General features: G+C 40.4%; 1 protein-coding gene across 1 annotated transcript in view; it reads left to right on the forward strand.

The window, feature by feature from the left end:
• The window catches only part of LOC142161358 (alpha-N-acetylgalactosaminide alpha-2,6-sialyltransferase 2-like), a 69,181-nt gene that overhangs the window by 17,908 nt on the left and 24,568 nt on the right, over positions 1 to 26,705 (forward strand). The window contains exons 2-7 of the mRNA XM_075216898.1: positions 14,119 to 14,509; positions 18,669 to 18,834; positions 19,615 to 19,780; positions 19,878 to 20,016; positions 21,728 to 21,831; positions 22,762 to 22,845. Coding sequence (XP_075072999.1) covers positions 14,119 to 14,509; positions 18,669 to 18,834; positions 19,615 to 19,780; positions 19,878 to 20,016; positions 21,728 to 21,831; positions 22,762 to 22,845 — 1,050 coding nt within the window. The remainder of the gene's footprint in view (positions 1 to 14,118; positions 14,510 to 18,668; positions 18,835 to 19,614; positions 19,781 to 19,877; positions 20,017 to 21,727; positions 21,832 to 22,761; positions 22,846 to 26,705) is intronic.

Consider the following 26,705-nt stretch of genomic DNA (forward strand, 5'->3'; position numbering starts at 1 on the left):
CCCCTCTGTGTAAAGCTGCCCCCCCCATTTTTTAACCCCTCTGTGTCAAGCTGCCCCCCCCCGTTTTTTAACCCCTCTGTGTAAAGCTGCCCCCCACCCGTTTTTTAACCCCTCTGTGTCAAGCTGTCCCCCTCCCTTTCCTTCCTTCACTTACCTTTTCTTCTCTCTTCTTTCATGGTCCTCTCTGCTGCTCTGTGCTCCATTGCTTCAGACTGACTGAATGCTGGGCGTGACATGATGACGTCACACCCGGCATTCAGACAGTCTGGAGCAATGGAGCACAGAGCAGCAGAGAGGAGGGACGCCGGTGCCAAGATCACGTGAGTATGTTTTGTTGTTTTTTTAACTACTCTGCCGCCGCCGCAAAAAAAACCCCAAAAATGTAGTTTTAAAAAAAAATTAAAAATCGGCGGTGCTAGGGCCCAGGCCGGGCCCCTTGACATGCCCGGGCCCGGGTAATTAGTACCCGCTCCCCCCCCTCCCGGCGGCCCTGCATATGAATCAGCATGCTGAACAGGACTTTCAGTCATTGGTAAAATCATTCACATTATCGCATCAGGAGCAATTTTCTGTAGTGTGTATCCAGCTTAACTTTTTATTCTTGTACAATCCTGAATACCTTGCTGCCCCAGTCCAAGCCTGTATTCCAAGGTCTACCAGTTTTTCATTCACTGGGGCCTATTCAATTGTTGCTCCGGCCGCCGGAAGAACGAGTGCGTTAAAACTAAAACCGTTTATACGGTAATTACTCGCTGAATTTCATCTCGCAGCTCCCTGAGCTGCGAGATGAAATTCAGCGAGTAAACTACCGCATTAACAGTTTTTACGTGCAAGTTTACCGTATAAACGGTAATAGTTTTAACGAGCTCGTTTTTTTGCGGTCCGGATCAACAATTGAATACCCCCCACTGTATTAGAGGTTCAGCTACGGGAGCCTTGTTCAGTATTTCACAGACTGTATTCTGTATTCCAGGCTACGTCTTTGTCAGCTGTTATTTTGTTTTTTAAAGTGCACTGTTTTTCATCCACTGTATCAGAGGTTCAGCTATGGGGGTTCCTATCTAGTATTTTAGACTATATTATGCATATCTTGCTTTTCCTGTGCCCACCTGTATTACAGAGACTTACCACCAGTATATCATCCACTGTGTCTTTGGTCTTTCCACTGAAGTCCTCTACAGTATTTCACAGTCTCACTAATCCGCTATGTGTCCTTGGACTACTAGTCCCATCATCGAGAACTACTCCAGATTATTGCTACTATATTTGTCCTGTTTCTTCATCACAGACTTGTTTGCCTTTATTGCTATAACCAGTCTGCTCTCCAGTAACTGGGCCTGCACTGCATTGTATAAACTTGAGTCTATGCTGCAATAAACATTATTACATTGTATCCACTCCTGAACTCATAACACTATTTTTGACAGCAGTAACACACAGAATGGTGACAATATTTAAACAATGCCACCGTCGCACTGTAGTGTACTCCTGTGTGATAAAACACACTGTAAAATACAAGCACTACGTTGGGAGGTGGCCAATTGCAACCAAGGTCATACATTTATGGTCAGCTGAATGGAGCTACAAACCATAACGTACCAGTCTTAGAGGAAAGGCAGAATAAGGGCAATATGATACATTCACTTTATTTCAAGGATAATATTAAAGTATAGGGTAGCATCATATTTAAAGTGTACCCATCAAAAAAAGGGTCATGTGACCGGTATGGGGCCCGGCAGCACCTGGGTGCCTAACACAGAGAATAAATTGTGAATTAATGTACCAATTTAATATGGCGTCACAATAAATTAATCTATGATTTGGCAAATAACACGGATAAAATGACTGTATATATAATTCAGACTAATGTGTCAGATTGCTATTAATGTATTTAGTAATGTAATGCAATTAGTACTCTGTCTTACTGGGCACCTCATGGTGGATATGACCAATATATAAATATGTGCATAGAGGAACCAATCACAATTTTTGATATGGGGCCCAGATACATCCCTGCCTATCACCTGGAGAGAACCAATATTCATGATAATGTAGTTTTGTAGAACAGTATCCCAGTTTGAACAGACAGAGCACCATTGTGCAGACTTATTGAAAAAAAATACCAGAAAAATATATGGAAAAATGCTCTATAGTCTGCAACTGGATGACACCAATCTTTTTTAACAATGGTAATATATGCTTTATGTTCTGTTGTTACCATGTTTTTATCTAGTGTTGTAATATAATTGTGTGTTGGAAATCCATTATCTGCATATTGCAAAGAACAAATATTTTCTTTGGAGTTTGATTTATATACACTCTTGACCTCCTCACATTCTGTCTTCTAAAAGCTTTCTCAGACGTGCTCATAGAATTAAAAGTCTGCATCATAATACCAGTGTTCTGGAAGTGGAAAAACAGCCAATGGGAGGCAGCCAGGCAGGGATATAAAATGGGTCTTGTGAGTTTCTCATTGAGCCTCAGTTTAACAGAGGTGGGGCATGACGAGTAAGCAAGCAGGGTGTGCATGATTATCCTCCATCAAATTTCTCTCCTGGCGTGTGTGCATTTGCCCTGCCACAATCTCATTTCATATATATAAATATAAAAATCCACGTTCTTTTATTATGTTTACACATACTTGCCAACCTTTTAAAAGTGAATTCCGGGAGATCCCGGCAGGTTGCGTGGCTTGAGGGCGGGAGGGGGTGGGGTGTGGTCAATCGGGTCATTTTGGCCAACGTTTTTGTCGTGGGGCGGGGCCAAAATGACGCAATTCACAGCAAATCTCGTCATTTTGACGAGTAAATTGCAGGATGCAAGATACTTGCCTGCTCTCCCGGGAGTCCGGGAGACCTACCCAAATTTCGGGAGTCTCCCGGACATTCTGGGAGAGTTGGCAAGTATGTGTTTACAAAAGCAATTCTTAACCATACATGCCAACTTTCAAAACTTCTCACCCAGGAGATCCCGGGGGAGAAGTCATGTGACAGGGGGTAGGAGGGGGAGTGATGACATTGTTGTGTCACCATAGCCCTGCCCCCATTATAAAATGCCGAAATTCACGGCATTGAATAGCGGGGGCATGGCTTAATGATGTGTTTAAGCCCCGCCCTGCCATTCAATGCCGTAAATTTTGGCGAATCCGAAAAGTTTGCCTACTCTTACGGGAGTCCGGAAGGACTCACCGAAATTCGAGAGCCTCCTGGGAATTCCGGGAGAGTAGGCAAGTATGTTCTTAACCAGTGTAGATAAGCTGGAAAAATGCAGGGAATTTCTGTCAGTGTGTGTTTGTAGTGGCTATCCCCCTTAATGACTTCTGTTACATTTCCCTGCACTGTGCTAGAAGCTGATCGGCATGCATAGTCTTGAAAATAGTGTTTTATTGACCACTAAGAGGACAAACTTTCCATTATTTACTATACTGAAGAACATAATCCAGACATAGCAGGCTGCACTTTTAGTCTACTTAGCATTTGAAGTCAGTACAATAGGTATTAACAGTACATTCTTCACCCCTATTTTGCGTACAGTGTGGGACCTATCATCACCATTTATTTATATAGCGCCACTGATTCCGCAGCGCTGTACAGAGAACTCATTCACATCAGTCCCTGCCCCATTGAAGCTTACAGTCTAAATTCCCTAACATACACAAAGACACAGACAGACAGAGAGAGAGAGACTAGGGTCAATTTGTTAGCAGCCAGTTAACCTACTAGTATGTTTTTGGAGTGTGGGAGGTAACCGGAGCACCAGGAGGAAACCCACGCAAACACGGGGAGAACATACAAATTTCTATGAAATCTCCTCCGTTAGGCAAATAATATATAGCAAACTTACTTAAAAGATGCGTAAACAGCCGTTTCCGCATCTTTTAAGTAAGTTTTTGCTTGATGTATAGATCCCTATATGGTGTATTCCTCTGTCGTTGAAAGCATGCAAAGTAATGTACAACAGTGGATGCATCATGGGAGACCCGTGCTAGACCTAAAATAAAAATAACAAATCAATTAATTCAGTGTTTTGATACACAAGTCACAGTAAAACCTACAAGTGTGTCACAAACTGGCTCTCCACATAAATGACTTTATTTTTTAAAGTGATATGTTACTGCAAGGCATTAAACAGGATTTGCCCTCGCACGGATACAGATCTACAGGGCCTGATCAACCACTAGGCTGACCAGGCTGTAGCCTGGGGTGCTGGGTCCCGGGGGGCGCGGCGCTGCGGGTATTTATTTATTTTTAAATTTATTTTTTTTCTTCATTCATTTTTTTTTCGGGGTGGGGGAGGGGGGTCGCCGCGGGGGGGGGGGGGTGGAGGGCTCGACGATCAAAAGCATTGGTGGTCAGTGGTTAGCAACACACAGCCAATCGCCAGGCTGCCTGTTGCTGTGCAGCAGACAGGAAGCAGGACGTCTTCACTACCTATCTGCTGATCTGAGGAGAGGAGCGACGCTGGCACAACTACAGGTAAGTGAAGGGGGGAACTGCCCTGTATATCTATAGGGATGGGGGGAACTGCCCTGCATATCTATAGGGAGGGGGGGGGGACTGCCCTGCATATCTATAGGGAGGGGGGGGAACTGCCCTGCATATCTATAGGGAGGGGGGGACTGCCCTGCATATCTATAGGGAGGGGGAGAACTGCCCTGCATATTTATAGGGAGGGAGGGGGGAACTACCGTGCATATCTATAGGGAGGGGGGGAACTACCCTGTATATCTATAGAGAGGGGGGGGGAACTACCCTGCATATCTATAGAGAGGGGGGGGAACTACCCTGCATATCTATAGGGAGGGGGGGGGGGGACTACCCTGCATATCTATAGGGAGGGAGAGGGGGGACTGTCATGCATATGTATAGGGAGGGAGAGGGGGACTGTCATACAAATCTATAGGGTGGGAGGGGGGGGGCTGCCATGAAAATCTATAGGGAGGGAGAGAGGTTGATATGTATGAAGGAGGGCAGAGGAGGGGGGCTGATATATGTGACTGGGGGAGTTTTTATGTGACGGGGGGGATAGCTATAGAGTGGAGGTAAGGAAAATAGCTGCAAGGGGGATGGATGCAGGGTGGGAGGTAAAGAAAATGGCTGCAGCAGGGGTTAAGGAAAATGGCTGTGGGGGGGGGGGGGTTGTGGTTAAGGAAAATGGCTGCAGGGGGTATTTAAAAAAATAGAGCAGCTTTGGGGGGCAGAATCTCATGATTGTGTGGTGGTCACATGGGTGGTCTCAGCAATCACTAGAATACTAAATATTAGTGAGATGGGGCTGGTAGAGGTTTGTATTTGATTGACAACAAATATTCAGATATTGCTTATATATGCCTGTCCAATGGGGTACTTTTAGCTGGCCATAATGGAGTGTTTTGTGGGGGCGGGGCCAAAATGACGCAATTCACAGCAAATCTCGTCATTTTGACGAATAAATTGCAGGATGCGAGATACTTGCCTGCTCTCCCGGGAGTCCGGGAGCCCTACCCAAATTTCGGGAGTCTCCCGGACATTCTGGGAGAGTTGACAAGTATGTGTTTACAAAAGCAATTAGGACAGCTTATCAATGAGATTGATTCCCCACCAAACGGACAATTTCTCAGAGTCCTGACCTTATAAATATGCTGCCCACAGCCCCCCTTCCTCCTTCTTGACCAGCCAAAGAAATACAGTGTGAATACTAATGGTAGTTTACGTAAGTTTATTATTACACCCTCTAACCACACAAGTTTAATCTTTGTACTAGAACATAATAGAAATATTTTACATTTATTGTACAGAGAAGAAAAAAATGCACACACAAAAACATACCAAACATAACTGTAATATGATAGCCTTAAGGAGATTTGACAGTTCTGTAACTTCCCATTGCCCTGTATATATATAATTTACTACACATTTTATTACAGGGATCATAAATATGTATAGGTGAATTCCTCAATATAAATTTATGAAAAGTTTCTTTTGATGTATATTTTTTTGTGTGGGGAGTATATGCAGGCTGACAGCAGGATTATCCTGTGCTTTTCAACACCTGGATCATAAAGCTTTATCTGCCCATCAGATTTGAGCTAGGAGAATAAGGGCCTACCTAATGCTGGGTGCACACTACAGGTTTTTCATCAGATTATCGGGCCAATCACACGATAATCTACCATTCGTGTGTTCGCTCCAACGATGGACGATTAGCGTTCCCAAAGCACATCGTATCATTTGATTTGATTCTATAAACGAAACAAAAATCTCGCTCAACGATGGAACAGTGTTGTTCCACTTCTGCAGTGTGTACGCACTCACGACCAGCAGTGTAGACAGATCTCCACAGAGTTTAGAGTCATGATCTTTTCAGGAGATGGTTATCAGAGATGAAGAGCACAGATCGGACGTTAAATCTTGTAAAACGTGTATAGTGGGAATCGACATGCTGATCGGGACTTTCAGTCGATGGTAAAAAGATTAATGATAGGAGAAATTTTCTGTACTGTGTACCCAGCCTAAGTGTGAAAAAAAATCTATTTTCTAACAGGGCACTGACCAGCACTATAAGCAGTCCCTGTGAATAAAGTTGATTTGCATTAAATTATATCTTGGTTTGCTGCTTGTCACAATTTCATACAATTATTTTTTTGGGGGGTGGGGATGGGGGTAGAGTAAGCATTTATATGTTATTTTATTAACTTTTGGTTAGGCACTAACCATGACAAAGTGTTGTCAATAATCTATCAATTGTACTTAGTCATATAAGAACTTAATAAAAACTTTGTGATATCACCACTCCAGTACATATAAGAAACTCTTCTTATGTGATAGAAGGAAAGACAGCAATAACATACCCCATATTGTACATTGCTGAAAACTGTAGATTACTTAAACACACTAATACACCTGTTTTATGTACATATGCAGAAACATTATTTTGTGAACAGCTTTGGAGGGATCCCTGACTTAGCAGGAGACTGCAGCACCTTTTTAGCAGCACAAAACCACTAGATTTTGGCATTAATTAGAACTCATAATTATACATCTGCCACTGCTTTTATTGCAACATATTCTACACAGCCTACACATTACACAGGGAATGTGTCTTAATATGTGCACATAAACCAATGCAAATAAAAAACACAAGTATAAAATTGTGACAATGGAAATAATGTCCTCTAATTACCTTATAGGTTGTTTGATACTCAAACAGCATTTTAGGATAACACACAGCTAATACATGCATTAATTTCCATATATTTTTAAGCCATTTTCCCAGCACGTATGAAACCTTAGAACACAGCTTACCAATGTATTTATGTATCCAATGTATTTTTTTGCTGTATAGGAATGATAGTTTAGTGTAATATTGTTTTCCTATTAATTCAGGTGCTACATAATAAATTAATTTTTAATTATTATAATTATGACAAATGTATTTCTTTATATTAGTTACCCTGCAACTTCTGCTAAATTGTTTTAAAGCTGGGTAGACACCTATGCAATTTTCGTGCAGAGCACATGATTTACTACTGTTTGGTCAGGTATTGCACGATCATGTTTTATTCTACCAAAACACATCGTATCTAGTGATTTGGTTTCCTAGACTTCCTAAAAATCACGATCAACGATGGAATTGTGTTGGCAAATGTGGAAGTGTGTACGAACTCATGCCCAGTGTAGGCAGATACCTGTAGAGAGTAGAGAGTCACAATGTTTTCAGCAGATGGATATGCAAGATATGCCTGAATCTGCAAGCTCACCTGGACTTTCAATCATTGGTGAAATCGTTACAGAAATTGCATCTGAAGTAAAATTGCATAGGTGTGTGCCCAGCTTTATATTCCTGAGGCTATAACATAATAATTATTTCTAAGCTTTGATGTGTTTAGATCCCCAAACAAAGAAGAAAATGTATTTAGTAGAAAGTGCAGGAGGGGATTTACACATCACACTCAATGCACAATAGCAAATCACAGTGTATAAACGACACTTTATATTTCCAAGGCAGTCAGTGCTGCAATTAAGGGACATAAGGGGCAAAAAATAAACAAAATAAAAACCAAGATAATTTGACCCATCATAATTTAAGTTGTCAAAAATGTGTAAGAAATCCATCATGAAAATCATTTTTGAAGAACGTGTTGGGAAATAGGTTGTGAATGAAAGTTTACCATCTGCCCAACAAAATGATGAAAATAAGATAAGATTAGGATAAATAATTATACTCGCAAAATTCAATGTAAATGAAAAAACTTCCACAAGGTAAATGAAGGAAAATGAATAATTAAAACAAAGACATAAATGTCAATAAACAGTGTAGTACATTTTACTAGCATGTTTAACTTTTCATGCATTCAATTGTCCTCTTTTAATCGATTTTTTGGAGGATTTTGGAGTGCCACCTGGTAAGTCAGCTCTCAATTTATAAACACATGAGTATATAACCCAATATAGTAATTAACATTGCGTAACGCCCTATTAGCAGAAGCACAGTGAAATGGAAGGAATTCTACATATATTTGCAACTGTATGTGCATTTGATTTTCAAATAGAAGGCTGTTTTATTTATTCACTGACAGCAGTGTGCTGGGAGATTTGTGTGTGTGTTTCTTATTCTGTTTCCAGGTCAACAGCAGATGATTCCTTTTATGTGTTGTTAGGTGTCCTTAGCTGACCTTATTTTTTTTGATCTAGCAAATCAGAACAGATCACATCAAGATATAGCATGGTGCATGTGCACCTGCAATTTGACCCATTTGTCAATATGTGTGTGGCTCCAAAACAATTGACATACCTGAGAATCACACAGTGGCTAGGTGGTTAGCACCTCTGCCTCACAGCGCTGGGGTAATGAGTTCAATTCCCGACCATGGAGTTTGTATGTTCTCCCCGTGTTTGCGTGGGTTTCCTCCGGGTGCTCCAGTTTTCTCCCACACTCCGAAAACTAGTAGGTTAATTGGCTGCTATAAAAAAAAAAATTGACCCTAGTCTCTCTCTGTCTGTGTGTGTATGTTAGGGGATTTAGACTGTAAGCTCCAATGGGGCAGGGACTGCTGTGAATGAGTTCTCTGTACAGCGCTGCGGAATCAGTGGCGCTATATAAATAAATGCTGCTGATGAAGATGATCTTCCAATTAGTAGGATAATGTCATGTTCATGAGCAAACTGCACTAACAAGGTCCAATGTGACCTATGGACTGGGCCTGAACACCAAATGCCTGCAATGTATCCAGTTCACCAAAAGTGTTCCTGACGTTTGGGCAGCACAGCAGGATCAGCGCATGTTTGGCTGTTTTAGCCATGTTTTAGAGATTACAACACCCAATTAATTCCAATTGCAAGACATTTTTTTGGGTGCAAAATTGTGACAGGGAGATGTACAAACTAAAGAAAATGTAGTTTGAAGACAGTGAGTCATCCTTGGGTGGCTGCTTGAGGATAAGTGAGAAGAGACAAGGATGGGGACAGGCACAAGCATCACTGCCCCCTCCACATACTCATCCTCAGTAGCGCTCGTTCATGTCTCCGCTCTGCTGTACAGATTTGATTTGAATGAAAACTATTAGTGACAAATACTGCTGTGACCCTGTTAAAAAGCCAAGTGAAGCAGAGTTTTGAAAACACAGGAACATAAACATTGGTTGGGGAATGGGGGGAATGCAGGAAGCTAGATTTTAAATTAAGGCCGAGTTCGGTTTTTACCTACTGCGTATCAGCCTGGCTTCGAATGTGAAGAGGCGCTACAAGCGTATCAGCCTGGCTTCGAATGTAAAGAGGCGCTACAAGTGTATCAGCCTGGTTTTGAAGGTGAAGAGGAGATTCAAGCGTATCAGCCTGGTTTTGAAGGTGAAGAGGCGCTACAAGCGTATCAGTCTGGCTTCGAAGGTGAAGAGGTGCTACAAGCGTATCCGCCTAGGGCAGCCTAAACCCTTAACCTTTTTCACTTTTCTTTGACAAACTTCTCTCTGATGCTCTTATTATTATGTATAGCCACTAATGTGCACAATTATTTCTAAATGACAATTCACATATTTTGACTCTCTATTCCCAGACTCCTTTTACTTATCTCAATTTGAATCCTGTTATTCCTGCTGTTATTTTCTGAGGAATACTCTATAATCATAATCTTGGGTAAACATACCTTGCCCAATAACACTTCACAATTAACATTTATTTAAACAGACATGTCTTTATGGCAGAATTTAAATCCTATAATGGTACCCTATCTAGACTGCACTTATCTGTCATCGAGCTTATCTAAACTTATATATACAGTGTTTAATTGGCTTAGTAGTAGTAATAATAATAATAATAATAATAATAATAATAATTAATGTTCCCTAACATTTAATCGCTTTGAGAGGATGAGAACGTCATAGATGTGTCCGTAAGCAGTTGACTAAAATGTATCCATAGGATTTATTACACAACCAAGAGGTTGTTTAAAATGAGGAGGGCACCCTCCCCCAACTGTGAGAGATGCCACAGAGAGTGGGGGCTACCTGTATTCACCATGTATGGAGGATGTGTTGGGTAGGCTTGCTTATGGACAAGTTTAGCCAGACACATTCAGTTCCCACTTCTAGTAACCTACTGACCTAGCGAAATACTGGAGGTTGCCTAATATTCTTTCATCAAGCAGTGGGTGGGTTTAATAAATAGGGAGCTGCTTTATGTTCACGGAAACTGCCCTTCAAAATGCTACTAATTATGGGGCTTATGGGTACAGATAGCGCTTATGTTTCATAATTATGTACCACACTGGTTAAACCCATTTGTAGAAAGACTAAATTGTGCTGTAAAACCTACGTAATCAAATTACATTTACTTGTTATCTCAAATACCATATTGCTGCATTGCTCAGATTGTGCCAATGTACACATACTTGTATCCGATGGTTGTACATGCTAATCCATGGGAAGAGGACTGCTATTAGCCTTTGGGGACTGCGACTGGAAGATGACCACATGCCCAAAGTGTTATGGAAGTGATCTGACCACTTGGCCTGAGCGCTGAACTGTCGTTCTTGTCTATTCGGCCACCCAGTGACTATGTTGTCCTGCAGCTGCCTTTATGGTTAAATTTACCAGAGGAACAATTATATTATAAGGTCATTAAACCTACCTTACAAATGATTTCTATAAACGTACTATTTGGATGTTGTCTTGCATTGTGGAGTAATCATAAGTGGGAAGTGTCAGGGTGTACTTTGACATCAGGGGCTAGATTTGCTAAACTGCGGTTTTGAAAAAGTGGAGATGTTGCCTATAGCAACCAATCAGATACTAGCTGTCATTTATTTAGTACATTCTACAAAATAACAGATAGAATCTGATTGGTTGCTATAGGCAACATCTTCACTTTTTTAAACCCGCAGTTTAGTAAATATACCCCCAAGTGTGTAACTCACTTAGATTTGTGGCTGGCTAATACAAGTTGGTTATAAAAAAAAAATTCCTCAAACTTTCTGATGATCGAATTATTTGTATACATTTTGCTGCTTGGAGGTAATTAATATTTGGTATTTTCATACTTATATGTAGTTGGCCTGGGACTGTATGTGGTAGGAAATATGGATGTATATTATGTCCATGGGGTTGCATGTATTGGGCACAGGGCTTTAGGTATGCATGGGGCTGTATTCAATGGACACTGGGGGAATTGGGCTATATTATATATTTATTGGTTCTGCTTTCTGCATTATTTACTTTTTGTCATACCATGGATGTTAAGAGCTCAATGTACAATTGGACAAGTAACCAGAGTAGGCAAATTTGGATGGAACAGTGGAAATACTTTGCTTTTCTCTACATATTTACCTTTATACATAGACCCCTAAGAATTCACTTTTTTACTGTAATCTAAGTTTTTTGTTTGTTTTGGTGCCCCGTGTTTTGAAGCACACTGGAAAAAAGTCTCTAATTTGTAATATCGGAAAGTGTTTTGGGATCTTACTGTACATTAACTAACATGACTGGCGGAAATAGACACAACATTCTCTTGATAATCATGGTTAAAAAGTGAAGACATAGTTATGTGTTTTACAGCATACCAGCATATGAACATGAGTAGGGCAATTGAACTGCTTATCAGTTAGCATTAGTGGAATGTGCTGTGCCTAGTTATGATTAGTTCTTCAGTGGACCCTGGACATTATACTATCTCTATGTAAAAATATACAGAATGTACCTGTGACCTTGTTTTATAGTTCATAATTGGAAAACATACCAATTTTTTACAGAGAATAAAGTCAGCCTGAAAAAAAAGATGTTCTGCTACTATTCTACTATTCTGGAATGCAGTAAACATTGCATAATTTCAATTTAGACAAGCATAACAAGCATTAGAAACTGAGCCAATATTTGTCGGTTATATTATGAAAAGATACAGGCAAATATAAAAAATACTGTTGCTAACAACAGGAGCTTGTAGTATATTATTGGTCCACCAACTCACACCCATATTAGCAGTCATTTTGGAATGGTAAATGATAACAGCTTCCACAGGTGACAGTGCAGCCTTTAGTGCGTTGCTGAATAAAGCCTGGGACAACTCTCAATACCAGCACACATTTGAAAAATCAAAAACATAGTGCAGACATATCTGTCAACATTGCCAAATGGAAAACCAGGACAAAATAGGCCATATTTCCAATCCAATCCACATATATTGTGGGTCGGATGATACACATTTGCCTTTAGGCCACGCCCACTCTAGCCACAAGAGATGCTATATACTGTATATGGTAGTACAACTCTTACTGTAAATTTTAAGAAAATTATATATGAGTAAGTCGTTCCTTAACCATATAAAGGCTACTGGCTAAGGGCCTGAGTCATTAAGGAGAGCAATGCATAAAAAAGCAGTAACTTTGCTCCTGGGCAAAACCATGTTGCATAGGAGGGGGAGGTAAATTTAAAATGTGGGGACTGATTTATTGTTAGGGTAGGTAGGGCATGTCCTAGATCAACTTTAAATTTCAGTGTAAAAATAAAGTTATCAAGTATTTGTGTGCTACATGAAAAGACAGATAGTATTTAACTTATGTGCAAAATAATAAACTAATTTGCACCCCTTGCACTGGTTTGTCCCAGAGAACATTTACACCTTTTTTGCCTTACTTTCCTCAATGACTCAGGCCCTACAAGTTTAACTACAGCTCATAAAATTCCTGAGGAAATGTGTGATATCCATAATAATTTACAGCAGAGGGTGCGTTTTTCCTTAAAATACACAAGTTTAATGAATACCAAGATCGTGAAATCCAAACTGATTACAAGTAATGCATAGTTGCCTACTCCCCCAGAATGTCCGGGAGACTCCTGAATTTTTAGGAGTTTTCCCGGACTCTTGAGAGAGCAGGCCAACTTCCCGCATTCTGCCCACGTCGTTGGTGAAGTGGGTGGGGGTGGTCTAATTGTGTCATCCTGGCCCGGCCCCCGATGTAATAGGCAGAAATTGATACTGTGTAGTAGCGGGGAGGGGCCTAATGGCACAATTCGCATGACCACACCCCCAAGGTACGTCATCAAGATCTCTAAAGTTGGTAAGTATGAAGTAATGACATCAGGGGGTAAATGTATTAACATGCGGGTTCTTCAACACCCGCGAGTTCAGCGTCTTCGGCGATTAAATTTAAAGCGGCGCTGCATTGTAAAGGGAAACTTCCCATTACAATGCAGCGCCGCTTTAAATTTAATCGCCGAAGACGCTGAACTCGCGGGTGTTGAAGAAACCGCATGTTAATACATTTACCCCCAGAACTCACAATTTATACAGATATTATTTATATGAACTATTAGATATATTAATTTGTATTATATAATGTGTATATATCCATCATAGTGTTGTCATTGTTGGCACTTATCCTAGTCTAAACCTGAGTGGACTCCTTCCACTCTTCCCTGGCTTTGTTCCATCTCCCCCAACACCCCTCACTGTTTACTAACTAACATGGATGCAATTGTGTGCCCTCCTAATACTTTCTTAATTCTTCCTGTGTATCATCCTTTTTATGCAATATGTTTACAGCTACTGTGTATCACTTCTGTGTAAGTATCTGTAAAATTGTGAAAGGCAACAGTGAAATGTCATATGAAAACCAGCCATTCCCACTAACCCCACTCTCTTCTTCTTCTAGTTATGAAATAGAAATGATAGAAGACTACGACTACAATGACCCGGAAAACATAATTGAACAACCAAATACAAAACCAAAACCTGTTAACACTACAGCACCTCCAAATGTAACTCCAAAACCTGTTAAAATGCTCGCAAACTCCTCTTATGTGCCCACCAAGCCACCACATGTGCCCATCAATCCACAGAAAGTGTCCACCACGCTACTAGATGTGTCCAATAAATCATTACAGCTGGCTGCTAACAGACCACATGTGACCATCAAGGGACTGAATGTGACAACAGCTACAAACCCAAAAGTCATAGCGAGAACAGACCAAGTGAAGCAAAGAGCCACAACCACCTCCTATTTGGGGGACAAGTATGCTACAGATGACATCCACCTCAGTTCTGTAAGTCAGGGACTTTTGTGGATCTAAATGCAGTAAGTTGTATTTGCTGTGTGTATAATTTCTGCCTAAGGCTGCTATTTACATAGTTTCAGTTAATATATATTGTCACCTGAAGTGGGAGTGGAGCTTAATAGCGCAATTTTTGTTATTATTACAACATATCTCTGCCCACTTTGTAGGTCAGTGAGTGGCCTTTAGAGAGAGTTGCTCGCTCCCAGAGAGTCCGAACTGTCTTGTATTAATTCGGGAGTCTCCCGGACATTCCAGGAGAGTAGGGAATTATGGCTCAGCCCACAAAATGCTTTCCTTCACTGTGTGTAGGCGATCAATACATTTTAAAGAGGAGCAAACAAAATATAGATGAGCAGTTCTTCAATATGGCATAAATTTAACAGAAATATGAGTAGGGTAGCAGTATGCCATCTTGGACTGGTAATTTACCTAAGTGTAAAATGCACTAGAGCACAGAGATAGACATAGACGTGCTATTCTGAGCACAGTAAATGGTCCTATCATTTTCTGTAAACAAGGACAAGACGTTCCCTGTGTAACTTAATAACGCTTTACTAATCTGATTACATCAAAAGATGCTTTTGGACTGTCAGCGGTAAGAAAAGATGAATAAAGTAGCCTATCTAATTAAGCTACCTTGTGGGTGAGCACTTTTGTCTCAATTCCAGGACAGTTGGGAGGTGGGACCCAGAGATAGGTGTCCTTCGAATCCAGTGTGTACCAGCTGCACTAAGGGGTGTTTTTATGAGAAAGGAGGGGGTTGGGGGTGAACTAGTCCTTTATAAGCACTGACAATCCCCAGGGGGCATGGCATGTCCAACATGATTTGGCCACACCCCTGTGTAGCTCCATGGCCCCTAATCGAACCTGGTCCTGATTCCAAAATTCAAAAAGTTTGGAGGTATATCTAACCCAAGACTCAGCATATTAATTCAACAACAACTAATAACATCACTGAGGCATGACGTGCCCTATGTCCCAGTGAAGTCACTAGTTCCTAATGAATTCATAGGCTGCATTCTCATAAATATTGTTTTATTTTCCAAATATGGCTCTTTTCCCTGTTCACAGGCTAATTCTTTGTTGCATGACCACACCCTCTTTTTGTGTGCGCACACTCCGTCCTGATTAAAAATATATATATATAAAAGTTGGGAGATATGCCTTGTTCTAGGAATCCTTTTAAAAAATACTCTTTTTTGAACTGATTGGCTGACAGTGAGTGGAGTCGGAGTCGTGGGAACCCCCTTATGTGATCCACATCATTCTACATGTAGCGCACAGTCATCATCATCAGCGCTTTACAATTGGGAACAAACATTAATAAAACAATACTGGGTAATACATACAGACAGAGAGTCTGGTAACCTAACTTAAATGAATAGCAAAAAGCTCTGCTTAATTTTTTTTTTAGATTTAAATGGAACAATGTGTCCCCAAATTCTACATCAACCTCATCAGGAGACAGACTGGTTTCAACTGTACCTGGTGTGTGCCACACCCCACCCGCTGTGAGACCAGTCCTCTGTAATAAATTTATCTAATTTTTACTTATAAAGCATCTCTACCTCCATTTTTCCTGCTTTGTCTTTTCTAACAAAATATAGCTGGGAATAGCTATATCCATAGATACATAATTATCTTTGTTCCAAGACTCATTAATAGCTTAGAGATCAAAATGATCTCTTGAAATCAGGCCTGATTGATCAAACCTCAGGGACCTGTATATTATTGCTTCTGTGACAGATAAATCTCTAGATGTGGCAGATTGGAACTTCTCATCTATAACTAGTCTTCAATAATTACTATTAAAACCCATATGTAGAAATACTAAATTGTGCTGTAAAACCTACTTAATCAAATCACATTTACTTGTTATCTCAAATACCATATTGCTGCATTGCTCAGATTGTGCCAATGTACACATACTTGTATCCGATGGTTGTACATGCTGATCCATGGGAAGAGGACTGCTATTAGCCTTTGGGGACTGCGACTGGAATATGACCACATGCACAAAGTGTTATGGAAGTGATCTGACCATTTGGCCTGAGCGCTGAACTGCCGTTCTTGTCTATTCGGCCACCCATTGACTATGTTGTCCTACAGCTGCCTGTATGGTTAAATTTACCAGAAGAATGGGTCATGCCCTACGATGGTGGGATTCTGGCAAAAAGTCCATAATCTAATACACAGAGTCACCACGCTGCAATTACCCCCCTGTCCTTCTTATACACTCCTACATAGAACTGTCCCAGACACTGGTAAGCAGACAGCAGCACTTGTGGGCCATATCCTTAACGCAGCTAAAACTGCAGTGGCAGCAAACAGGAAAAAAGCAGAACCTCCCACTTTAACTGAAATCATAAATAGAATATGGCAGACTTATAGATGTGAGCATATTACTAGTATAATAAATGATAAACCCATTAAATTTCAAAATACCTGGCAGCCTTGGCTGGCTATCTATGGAACGGATCAACCAGGGACCGTCCAAACTCAAAATCTAAGTTAAATGAAAAGAAAGATACCATGACCTCGATTGCAAAAGAACTTATTGAGCGCTTAGCTGACTACAAGATGCTGGGCGGAGTCTCCCTCCCCCCCCCCTTTTCCCCCTCCCCCCCCCCTGTCTTTTCATTCTCTTTCTGTCTCCTTTTTTTTTCTTTTCTATCTTCAAGTCATTTGATATCTGACATTATAACAATGTTCTTGTTAGTTTACTTTTATTAACAAACTGTTTGTTTTACAGTCTAACCTGTATGCTGTTGAAACTGTAAAATTGTCAATAAAATATACTTTAAAAAAAAAAAAATTACCAGAAGAACAATTATATTGTAAGGTCATTAAACCTACCTTACAAATTCTATCTATAAATGTACTATTTGGATGGTTTCTTACATCAAAAGCAGTAGGAGAAATGACAGTATAGCATTACACCATATAGCAGATCACTTGTTATAGGAGTGCACCAGAGTTCCAGCAGTTACTAAATAAAGTCCTTTATATGTCTCAGGTGGATACCACAGCTTATTATGAACTAAGTTCTATCTCTTATAATCCATGTATATTATTAAGTGAACCGAGTGGAAGTTCCAGATCTTCAGAGGGATAACCAATTATAACAGAAGCTCCCTGGTTTATTTAGGCAGCTCACTGATCTTGAAGCGGCTCCATGTATCGGTCCCGCTATGTTATTTTATTCTGATTCCTCTGTGTGTAACAGAAACTGTCCTGTGCTTTTAATAATGTAATAATATTTGAATATTCTAATATTTCTGGGCATAGTTTAAAGGAGTATCAGAACCCTGTATTCAGCAGCCTGATGCATGTCAGTCTAATAATTGTAGTCTAAATATCTAGGAACTGTATTTTTTACAGTTCCAAAAGTGCTCAACAATGTGCCTATGAACTATCTAAAGGATTCCTCCAAGCAAGATATTGAATCAAATTGCACTTAGAGTAGCATGCCAAATTTGGACTATTCACAGTATATATTAGTATATTACACAATAAATGATACTATATGTATAAACTCATGTAAATGATACTTGAATAAATGGTGAGTTCTGATATCATTGCTTGTAATCAGTGTGTTCTGATGTCATCACACAAGTAGGAAAATAAGATTACTGCCGATATTAAAATGCACCTTTGAACTAATATCCTTATATTTAAAAGTAGGAGATACATAATGTCATAACATTTTTGTATTCATCCTCCATCTTACACTATATTTGCTATAACACCATATTGGCCTATGGAGGCATTATATATGAATATTTAATAAAACAGTTATTGACAGCATTGGTGTTCTGAGTCAGCAGTGGTGCCAATGGGCACAATAGTGAGACATTTACGTAATCAACAAGCTGAACATAAAATGTTTGGACTTTGCACCAGAGCACATTTGTTTGAGTCCCCAAACTGTATGCCAGGGCTGCTTTTTAGTTCTTTGGTCCCAATACCAGGATGAAGAAGGTAGAGCCTCTGGAGAACGTAGTGAGAGCAGGAAAGTTCTTTGGCTAAAGGTGGGTCATCGGCAATTGTGCTTTTCTTTTTGTCTCAGTATCTCATGCATCATTTTATGTTACCCTTGGAAAATGCTGTTCACAGTTGATTGTAATATGGTTTCACATCTCCATAGAAATGTCCAAACCGTACCAGAGATATGCTCCAGAGTAAAGAGTTTCAGAATATGTTTGTAGAAACAATACCAGTTTTGCAGTGGAAGAAACATGCACAGGAGTCAGAATACAGAAGACTTCAGATGTATGCAGGAGCTCAAGGCTGGATGGGGGTTACATGGAAAAGTAAGTTATGGACTCATGCACCATATACCATCCAATCTTCAGGAAATTAACCTGGTGGATAGGTGATAGACAAATCAGACCTGCATTCTCCAACATGATCATTATGATTATGATCATTTATCCAAAATTGCCCACACATGGTGCCATCCAGTTGCGAATCTTAATTTCTGAAAGCCCAGTTTTGCATCTGATTTGGTTATGCAAAGAGTGGCCATGTTTATACCCCGATTTCCTGGCAATCCATGCATACTGGTTAACTGATGACACCACACACACTCAACTGTTATCAGCCAGGACAGATTCTTCAGCCTGCTCAGTCTACATCTGAAGATTGGAAAAATTATAACTGGTTGCTTGGGTGGCATACAGAGCACAGCTGAGCTCATTTGGAAGAAAACATCCAATCAGGCAGCCTAATTGCCCCATGTATGACTAGCTTTAAACAAAGAGCACTATCTGCAGTATTTCTGTACTTCCAATTACTTTTTTCCCAATGATGACCACTTTTATGGGGTCTTGGTCTTCGCATAAAACAGAGCAACATCAACACCCACCACACTTTTCTAAATCTAATTCCATTTTTAGTGCTACATGCCAAAGGTAGGATGCACTTACTGTGCTGGCCTGATCTATTGCTCTCTCTATATATACTCAAGATGCACCCAGAGAAGAGAATCTCTTTCATACACACAATACTGGAAAATAAACGCATTCATTATGCTACAGAGATTGAGGAAAGCTTACACACCTAGCTAACAAGTCCTTGTGTTATTTCTCTAGTTCTAAATGAGACTCTGAACCTCATGAACTCTACGGGTAATGGCTATATGTTTGACAACTGGAAGGGGTCTTCTTCCTGTATACGATGTGCTGTCGTGGGCAATGCAGGCATCTTAAATGGTTCTGGAATGGGAAAAGAAATTGATGGGCACGACTATGTCTTCAGGTAAAAATGAATTCACTGTTTAGACAATTTCCATTGCTCCATCTACACCATGGTTCATGAATTTACCTCCGCTGCTCGTTGCTGATCTAATCTGCAGAGTGAATGGAGCCATCACAAAGGGTTTCGAAAAGGACGTTGGAAATCGGACTTCATTCTTTCTTTTCTCAACAAACACATTGATGAATTCGTTAATGGCCTATGGTAGAAAAGGCTTCAAGAGTGTTCCACATACCGAGGTAATACCAAACACCCAATGATTATTATCCATTCTTCAACAAACTCTCCAAAAGCCAAATCTTAAAAATCATCCCCATTACTAACAGTTTTAAAGATATGTAGAAATGTTTTGTTTTACTTGAAAAATACACATAGCAAAATAGAAGTAGAAACTGGGGCTCATGTGGGGTTGGATGCAAGTGTGCCACGAATATACGAAGGAAAATGCGCATGCAGGAAAAGGTGTATTTATGTGCATATTTCCAGTTGAACACATCGATTGACGTATGTGTAAATTTTAGGGGCATATGCACAGTACAGAAATTATTTTCTTGTGTGAAAAAAAAAAAAAAAAAAAGATATATGTCCAACATTGCATGAGCCACAATATGGGCAATTTATGATGACTAAAAATAACAAGCTGAAACACAAAAGTCATAGGGCCTGATTCATTAAGGATCTTAACTTAAGAAACTTCTTAATTCAGTCTCCTGGACAAAACCATGCAAGGGGTGCAAATTAGTATTCTGTTTTGCACATAAGTTAAATACTGGCTGTTTTTTCATGTAACACACAAATACTTGATAGCTTGTTTGTACACTGAAATTTAAAGTTGATATTTGTGGGCTACATGAAAAACAGTCAGTATTTAACTTATGTGCAAAACAGAATACTAATTTGCACCCTGTGCATTGTAACATGGTTTTGTCCAGGAGACTGAAATAAGAAGTTTCTTAAGTTAAGATCCTTAATGGATCAGGCCCATATTTACTACTTTTTTGTTACTGCTCCTATTTTTCGGCCATGATAGTGCACCAAACCAAGGCTGTCCATATGGCATGTAGTGCCACATTATATGCATATCAGCAAAAACAAACTTTAATTGTATGTAATGAGATATTATAAGGAACTATAAGGGATAAAGTTAATATTTAAGATGATTTAGAAGGACTATGCAGAGCTTTTTAGCAGTTTTGCTCAGTCTATGCACAGCTAAACTAATGTATTTAAAAATACAAAATATCAAATTTTGATGCTTGAAATTATACATGAGAATTCCGAACCAGTTGAAAATTCTATTGATTTTCACCTATTCAATAGCCACGAACATGTGCACGGTACAATCGCCATGTGATTCTGATTTACTCTTCACATTCAAGGCTCGTGCTAAAATTAAGTGTGTTTGTTTTAAAAAATATATAATTTTTTTTAAACACGATTTAACTAGTTTGTTTAAATAATATTTTAAAAAAATGTTTAAAATGAATTGCAAACACTTAACGCTCATCATTAAAAAGCTAGAAATCATCCATTTAAACTAACACGTTTGAGCTGGTTTTTACATGTGTGTTGGTGTTAATCACATTATTATATTTGTACTGTGCAAAGCATCTGTGCAGATGGGCCATAATATTGTTCTGCAGCTTATTTTACATGGTCGATTAAATATAAGCAATTATGGTTAGAAAATGTGCTGTGATGCAGTTTGCAGCACCACAAATACCCACAATAGATCTTGTCACCGATGATGGGTGGGTTTTGTGAAAAGTAGCTTTTCTTTTGTTGGGAAAGAGATGTGCACCTTTCTTGTAAACATTTTGAATGTTTGTGCTATGCTGCTAACATGTTCGTGCTATTAACAGTACACCGGAAAAATGCTGGTGGCAAAAGCACCAGTGTAATTATAACCAAAATGTAGGACCTAACAGACCATAATTATTCTCTACATAGGAAACTCGCTATGTTCTTTTACCGGATCATGACAGAGACTATTTAATGGTGCGAGCTGCTCTCACGAACTCCACCATTGACAGGGGCAAAGACCATGGTAAAGAGTAAGTGTTTATCTGCATTGTTAATGTGCATTCCCATTCCTGGAAGTCACTCTATTAAAGAGGATTACGGATACAACGATCTAGTGCAGTGATGGCTAACCTGTGACACGCCAGGTGTTGTGAAACTACAAGCCCCAGCATGCTTTGCCAGCTACCAGCTAGTTATCTACTGGCAAAGCATGCTGGGACTTGTAGTTTCACAACACCTGGAGTGTCACAGATTAGCCATCACTGATCTAGTGTAAAGAACTAAACTATGGTTCAGTTAGAATTATAAACATTCTTTTTAAACTGACTTTCAGAAATATTTTTTTTTTCTTGGATTTTTTTTAAGACAATATTTTTAATTTTAAATGGGATATCTGATTTTTAGTTCCCACTGTTATCCTTTATTACATGGTGATCGTTACTCTAGGAATCCTGCATAGTTTTGTATTACAGCTCTAAAGGCTATGAGCAAATTCACGTGTCTGCTATCTGCTATTTTTTCACTTGCTCCCTGCCATAATTTTGGTTATTTCCAGACCTGGCAACTCCTCCAATAACAGCGTATACTGCCCCAGTGATGTCACACATATACTTTACTGGTAAACCATGCCTCCAAGCTATTGAATTCTGAGACAATTATGCCACCTCAATTAAATTTAATGAAGAACGGAGGAGATAAAACAATAATGTGGAAGATAATGGAAACAATGAAACTGTACTATATGGTATCCTCTGCCAGCAGGTGTACTAGTAGCAACATAGGGACTTGGTAAACAAGAATATTTTATTACAGTCATCTGGTAGTATTAATATTAGACAAGTGCAAAGAGAGAAATAAAAATCTAGGTTTAGAGTCCCTTCAACCATTCCATACTGCCTAAGAAAAGTTGTTTGTGATTACATTTTTTTGCTGTGATTAATACATTGTGCTTTTTTTCACAGTCCATCCAAATATTTTGGCAAGAATCTGACCACAGAACATTTCAAAATCCTACACCCAGATTTCATGCGCTACTTGCGGAATAGGTGCGTTTCTAACATCTATCTCACTGATCTACCTGTCTAAATACATATTACAGCATGTATAGCACCTATGGCCTAGTTTTAAAAAGGAGAAAACCCTATCCACAACGAAAACAGGTGTTTGCCCGTCAGTACTAGAATAAATAAGCTTGGGAATCACAAGCAAAATCATAGATTTGATAAAACCAATATAAGCTATTTCAAACCTTAGAGGACAGGTAAACTTGAACAACAAGTTTATTTATATAAATAAAAGAGTTATAATTAAAAAATTAGAATACATGTAAAAGTTTTAGGATATAATTATAGGTAAGGGTTTGATAACAGCGGGAAGTCTTTTTCCAATGCACACCAGACTTCCTATAATTAATACCACTGAAGTAGTAGTAGTAGTAACCCTTTAAAGCCAAGAATGACATACCAATTGCATACATTTACATACGCAGCAAGAGTACATGTGTTTCATATGGGAACATTTGCATATTTTTATGAACCCTTTTCTTGCCAGTTTGTGCCTGTTGAGATAAGCCCCACTTTCTCCCCAAATTATATTATTGCGGCTCTGAATTCATAAACCCACCTCCTGTAAATGTTCATGGCTTTCAGTGTTTTGCGGTGTTAACAGTTATGTATAGTAACATGGTTTATGGTCATTTGAATCCGAACGTCTGCGTTGTGCATGTATGTCTGTGAAAGCAAGAAAAAGTGTGCATCTTAATAAGAAACGTTTTATGTGTCTGTGGTCATTTAAAACCAGGATGCCGGCAATAGACCAACAGCATAAAAAAAAAAAAAATGCTTTAGTCTTGAAATAATCTGGGATTTCAGTTACACTGCACATATGTAGAGACTGGCTCGGCTAAGGGGTAAGTTAACCCTTACTGCTGCAGGGCAGTATCACGGGGCAGCTGAGTATTTTTCTGATAAATTTCGGGGATAAGGGATTTTTTGCCACAGTAACATTTTTTTTTACATATTTCCCCAAGGGAGTTGCTCATTGCCCCTAGAGCTGGTTGTCTACTGAGTAGGGGTAGGAACAACATGCAAAATTTAACAGCAATTGTACTAAGGAAATGTCTATCTTTGTCTTTTATCTGTACGTGTACAATGGCGTGTTTTGTTTTTCATGAAAGTTCAGCACATACAGGGTTATAGACCGAAGTTTTACTACCTTATTACTTTTACAGCCAACACCCCTGGAGATGAATGTATAACTCCAAGAGCAATATAAAAGGAATACAAGTGCTTGAACTGAGATCCCTTTGTCAAACAAGTTTATCACATTTGTGTGCTGTTTGGTGTTTAGCCCCAAACAGTTATCCACTACCTATATATTCTGCCAGCTGACACAGAGCAGCAATCTGTTTTACAGCTATTGTAACTATGAGGTGTGGACATGGCCCTGTTTGTTCTATAGCATCTGTACTGACAATGTGCTTATCAGGGCTGCCAAGAGGAATTTAGGGCCCCAGTATAACAAATTCATGGGGCCCCCCTTATAGTTGAGCAAGCAAAAAAAATTTTCATGGGTGTGATCACCCGATTAGGGGTGTGGCTATGCGCCATTGGGGCGTGGCTAGCACATCAAAATCACTAGGTCCTGAATTCACTGGACCGTGACATTTGTACAAGCACTCCTGACTTTCAGGACATCTAGCACCCTTGTGTAGTATAGGAAGAATGCAGTGTGTACAGAAAGAGTTCAGTCTTGGCCTGCGCCCACTGGGCTCACCAAACATTGGCATTGTCCCTACTGGAATCACAACATTTCACAACTATGCTGCTCTGTCCTACCTGTTCTTCTCACTTTTACCACATGCGGCTGCTGGTTTCTTTAGTTGCGTCTTATCCGGATCCTGGAATGTTGGAGAACCTATTTGGAAAAATAAATGGCTACGTTTAGAAAATTACAGTGTGCCCCACCGTTAAATCAATAGCATCCATGATTAATAATTAGGCCATCCTCCAGCCATAACATTAAAATAGTATTCCCATTACCCCGCAAACAAAACAGCAACCATTAATTATATATACAGATCTCTTTGTATGCAGTCCCCCTCTCTTTGTGTGTGTGTGTGTACAGTTCTCTCTTTATATGCAGTCCATGTGTGTGTGTGTGTGTCACACCCGTTTTTTAACCCCTCTACCTCACACACACTACATTGCCAAAAGCTCCGTGCCATCACACACACATTACTGTGCCCCTTTATCATCACCATGTTATGCCCCCTTATGATCACACTGCACCCTCCATGCTGCCTTTGCCCCTTTCTTGATCCCCCTGTGCCATGCTGCCTTTTCCCCCTCCTTTCATCATTCCCCTGTGCCATGCTGTCTTTGTCCCTCTTTTCTTTAAACACCTGTGCCATGCTGCCTTTGTCCCCCTTTCTTTAACCTAACCCCCTGTGCCATGCTGCTTGTCCCTCCTTTCTTTAACCCCCTGTGCCATGCTGCCTTTGTCCCTCCTTTCTTTAACCCCCTGTGCCATGCTGCCTCTGTCCCCCTTTCTGTAACCCCCTGTGCCATGCTGCCTCTGTCCCCCTTTCTGTAACCCCCTGTGCCATGCTGCTTTTGTCCTTCCTTTCTTTAACACCCTGTGCCATGCTGCTTTTGTCCCTCCTTTCTTTAACCCCCTGTGCCTCTCTACGTTTCTCCTTCCTTTCTTTAACCACCTGTGCGATGCTGCTCTTGTCCCTCTTCTCTTTAACCCCTCTGTGCCTCTCTGTGTTTCTCCTTCCTTTCTTTAACCCCCTGTGCCATGCTGCTTTTGTCCCTCTTTTCTTTAACCCCTCTGTGCCATGCTGCTTTTGTCCCTCTTTTCTTTAACCCCTCCGTGTCAAGCTGCCCCCCCCCGTTTTTTAACCCCTCTGTGTAAAGCTGCCCATCCCTCGTTTTTTAACCCCTGTGTAAAGCTGCCCACCAGAGGCGGGCTGGGCCAAGGGACAGGGGGGCATCGGGCCCCTGGGCCGCTCAGATTTTGCGCTTTTAGGGCTGGGGGGTAGGCCGGCCTGCCGCCCCCGATGCAATTTCTTCTGATTTTTTTCTGCGGCCGCATCTGATGTCATCAGCCTGTGTGCCCCCCTGCCTGCAGCATCCCAGCCCGCACTTGCTGCCCACCCCCCGTTTTTTACCCCCTGTGTAAAGCTGCCCCCCCCCATTTTTTAACCCCTGTGTAAAGCTGCCCACCGCCCCTTTTTTTAACTCCTGTGTAAAGCTGCCCACCCCCCGTTTTTTAACCCGTGCAAAGCTGACCCACCCGTTTTTTAGCCCCTGTGTAAAGCTGACCCCCCACATTTTTTAACCCCTGTGTAAAGCTGCCCCCCTCCCCGTTTTTTAACCCCTGTGTAAAGCTGCCCCCCTCCCCATTTTTTAACCCCTGTGTAAAGCTGCCCACCCCCCTTTCCTTCCTTCACTTACCTTTTCTTCTCTCTTCTTTCATGGTCCTCTCTGCTGCTCTGTGCTCCATTGCTCCAGACTGACATGATGACGTCACACCCAGCATTCAGTCAGTCTGGAGCAATGGAGCACAGAGCAGCAGAGGAGGGACGCCGGCGCCGCGATCACGTGAGTATGTTTTGTTGTTTTTTTTAACTACTCTGCTCCCCCCACCAACGGCCGAGCCCCCCCCCCCCTTCCCCCCCCCGCCGCCCAAAAAAAAGAAAAAAAGAAAAAAAATGTAGTCATAACCATCGGCTGAAAAGATCATGACTCTAAACTCTATGGAGATACTGCTCGTGAGTGCATTCACACTGCAGAATTTTCCCGACATCGTTCCATTGTTTAGAGATTTTTAATCCGTTTATAAAATCAAATCAAATGATACAATGTGCTTTGGTACAATAAAACATGATTGTTGGAGTGTA

Source organism: Mixophyes fleayi, chromosome 6 (genome assembly GCF_038048845.1).
Source record: "Mixophyes fleayi isolate aMixFle1 chromosome 6, aMixFle1.hap1, whole genome shotgun sequence".
In the NCBI taxonomy this organism is placed as follows: domain Eukaryota; kingdom Metazoa; phylum Chordata; class Amphibia; order Anura; family Limnodynastidae; genus Mixophyes; species Mixophyes fleayi.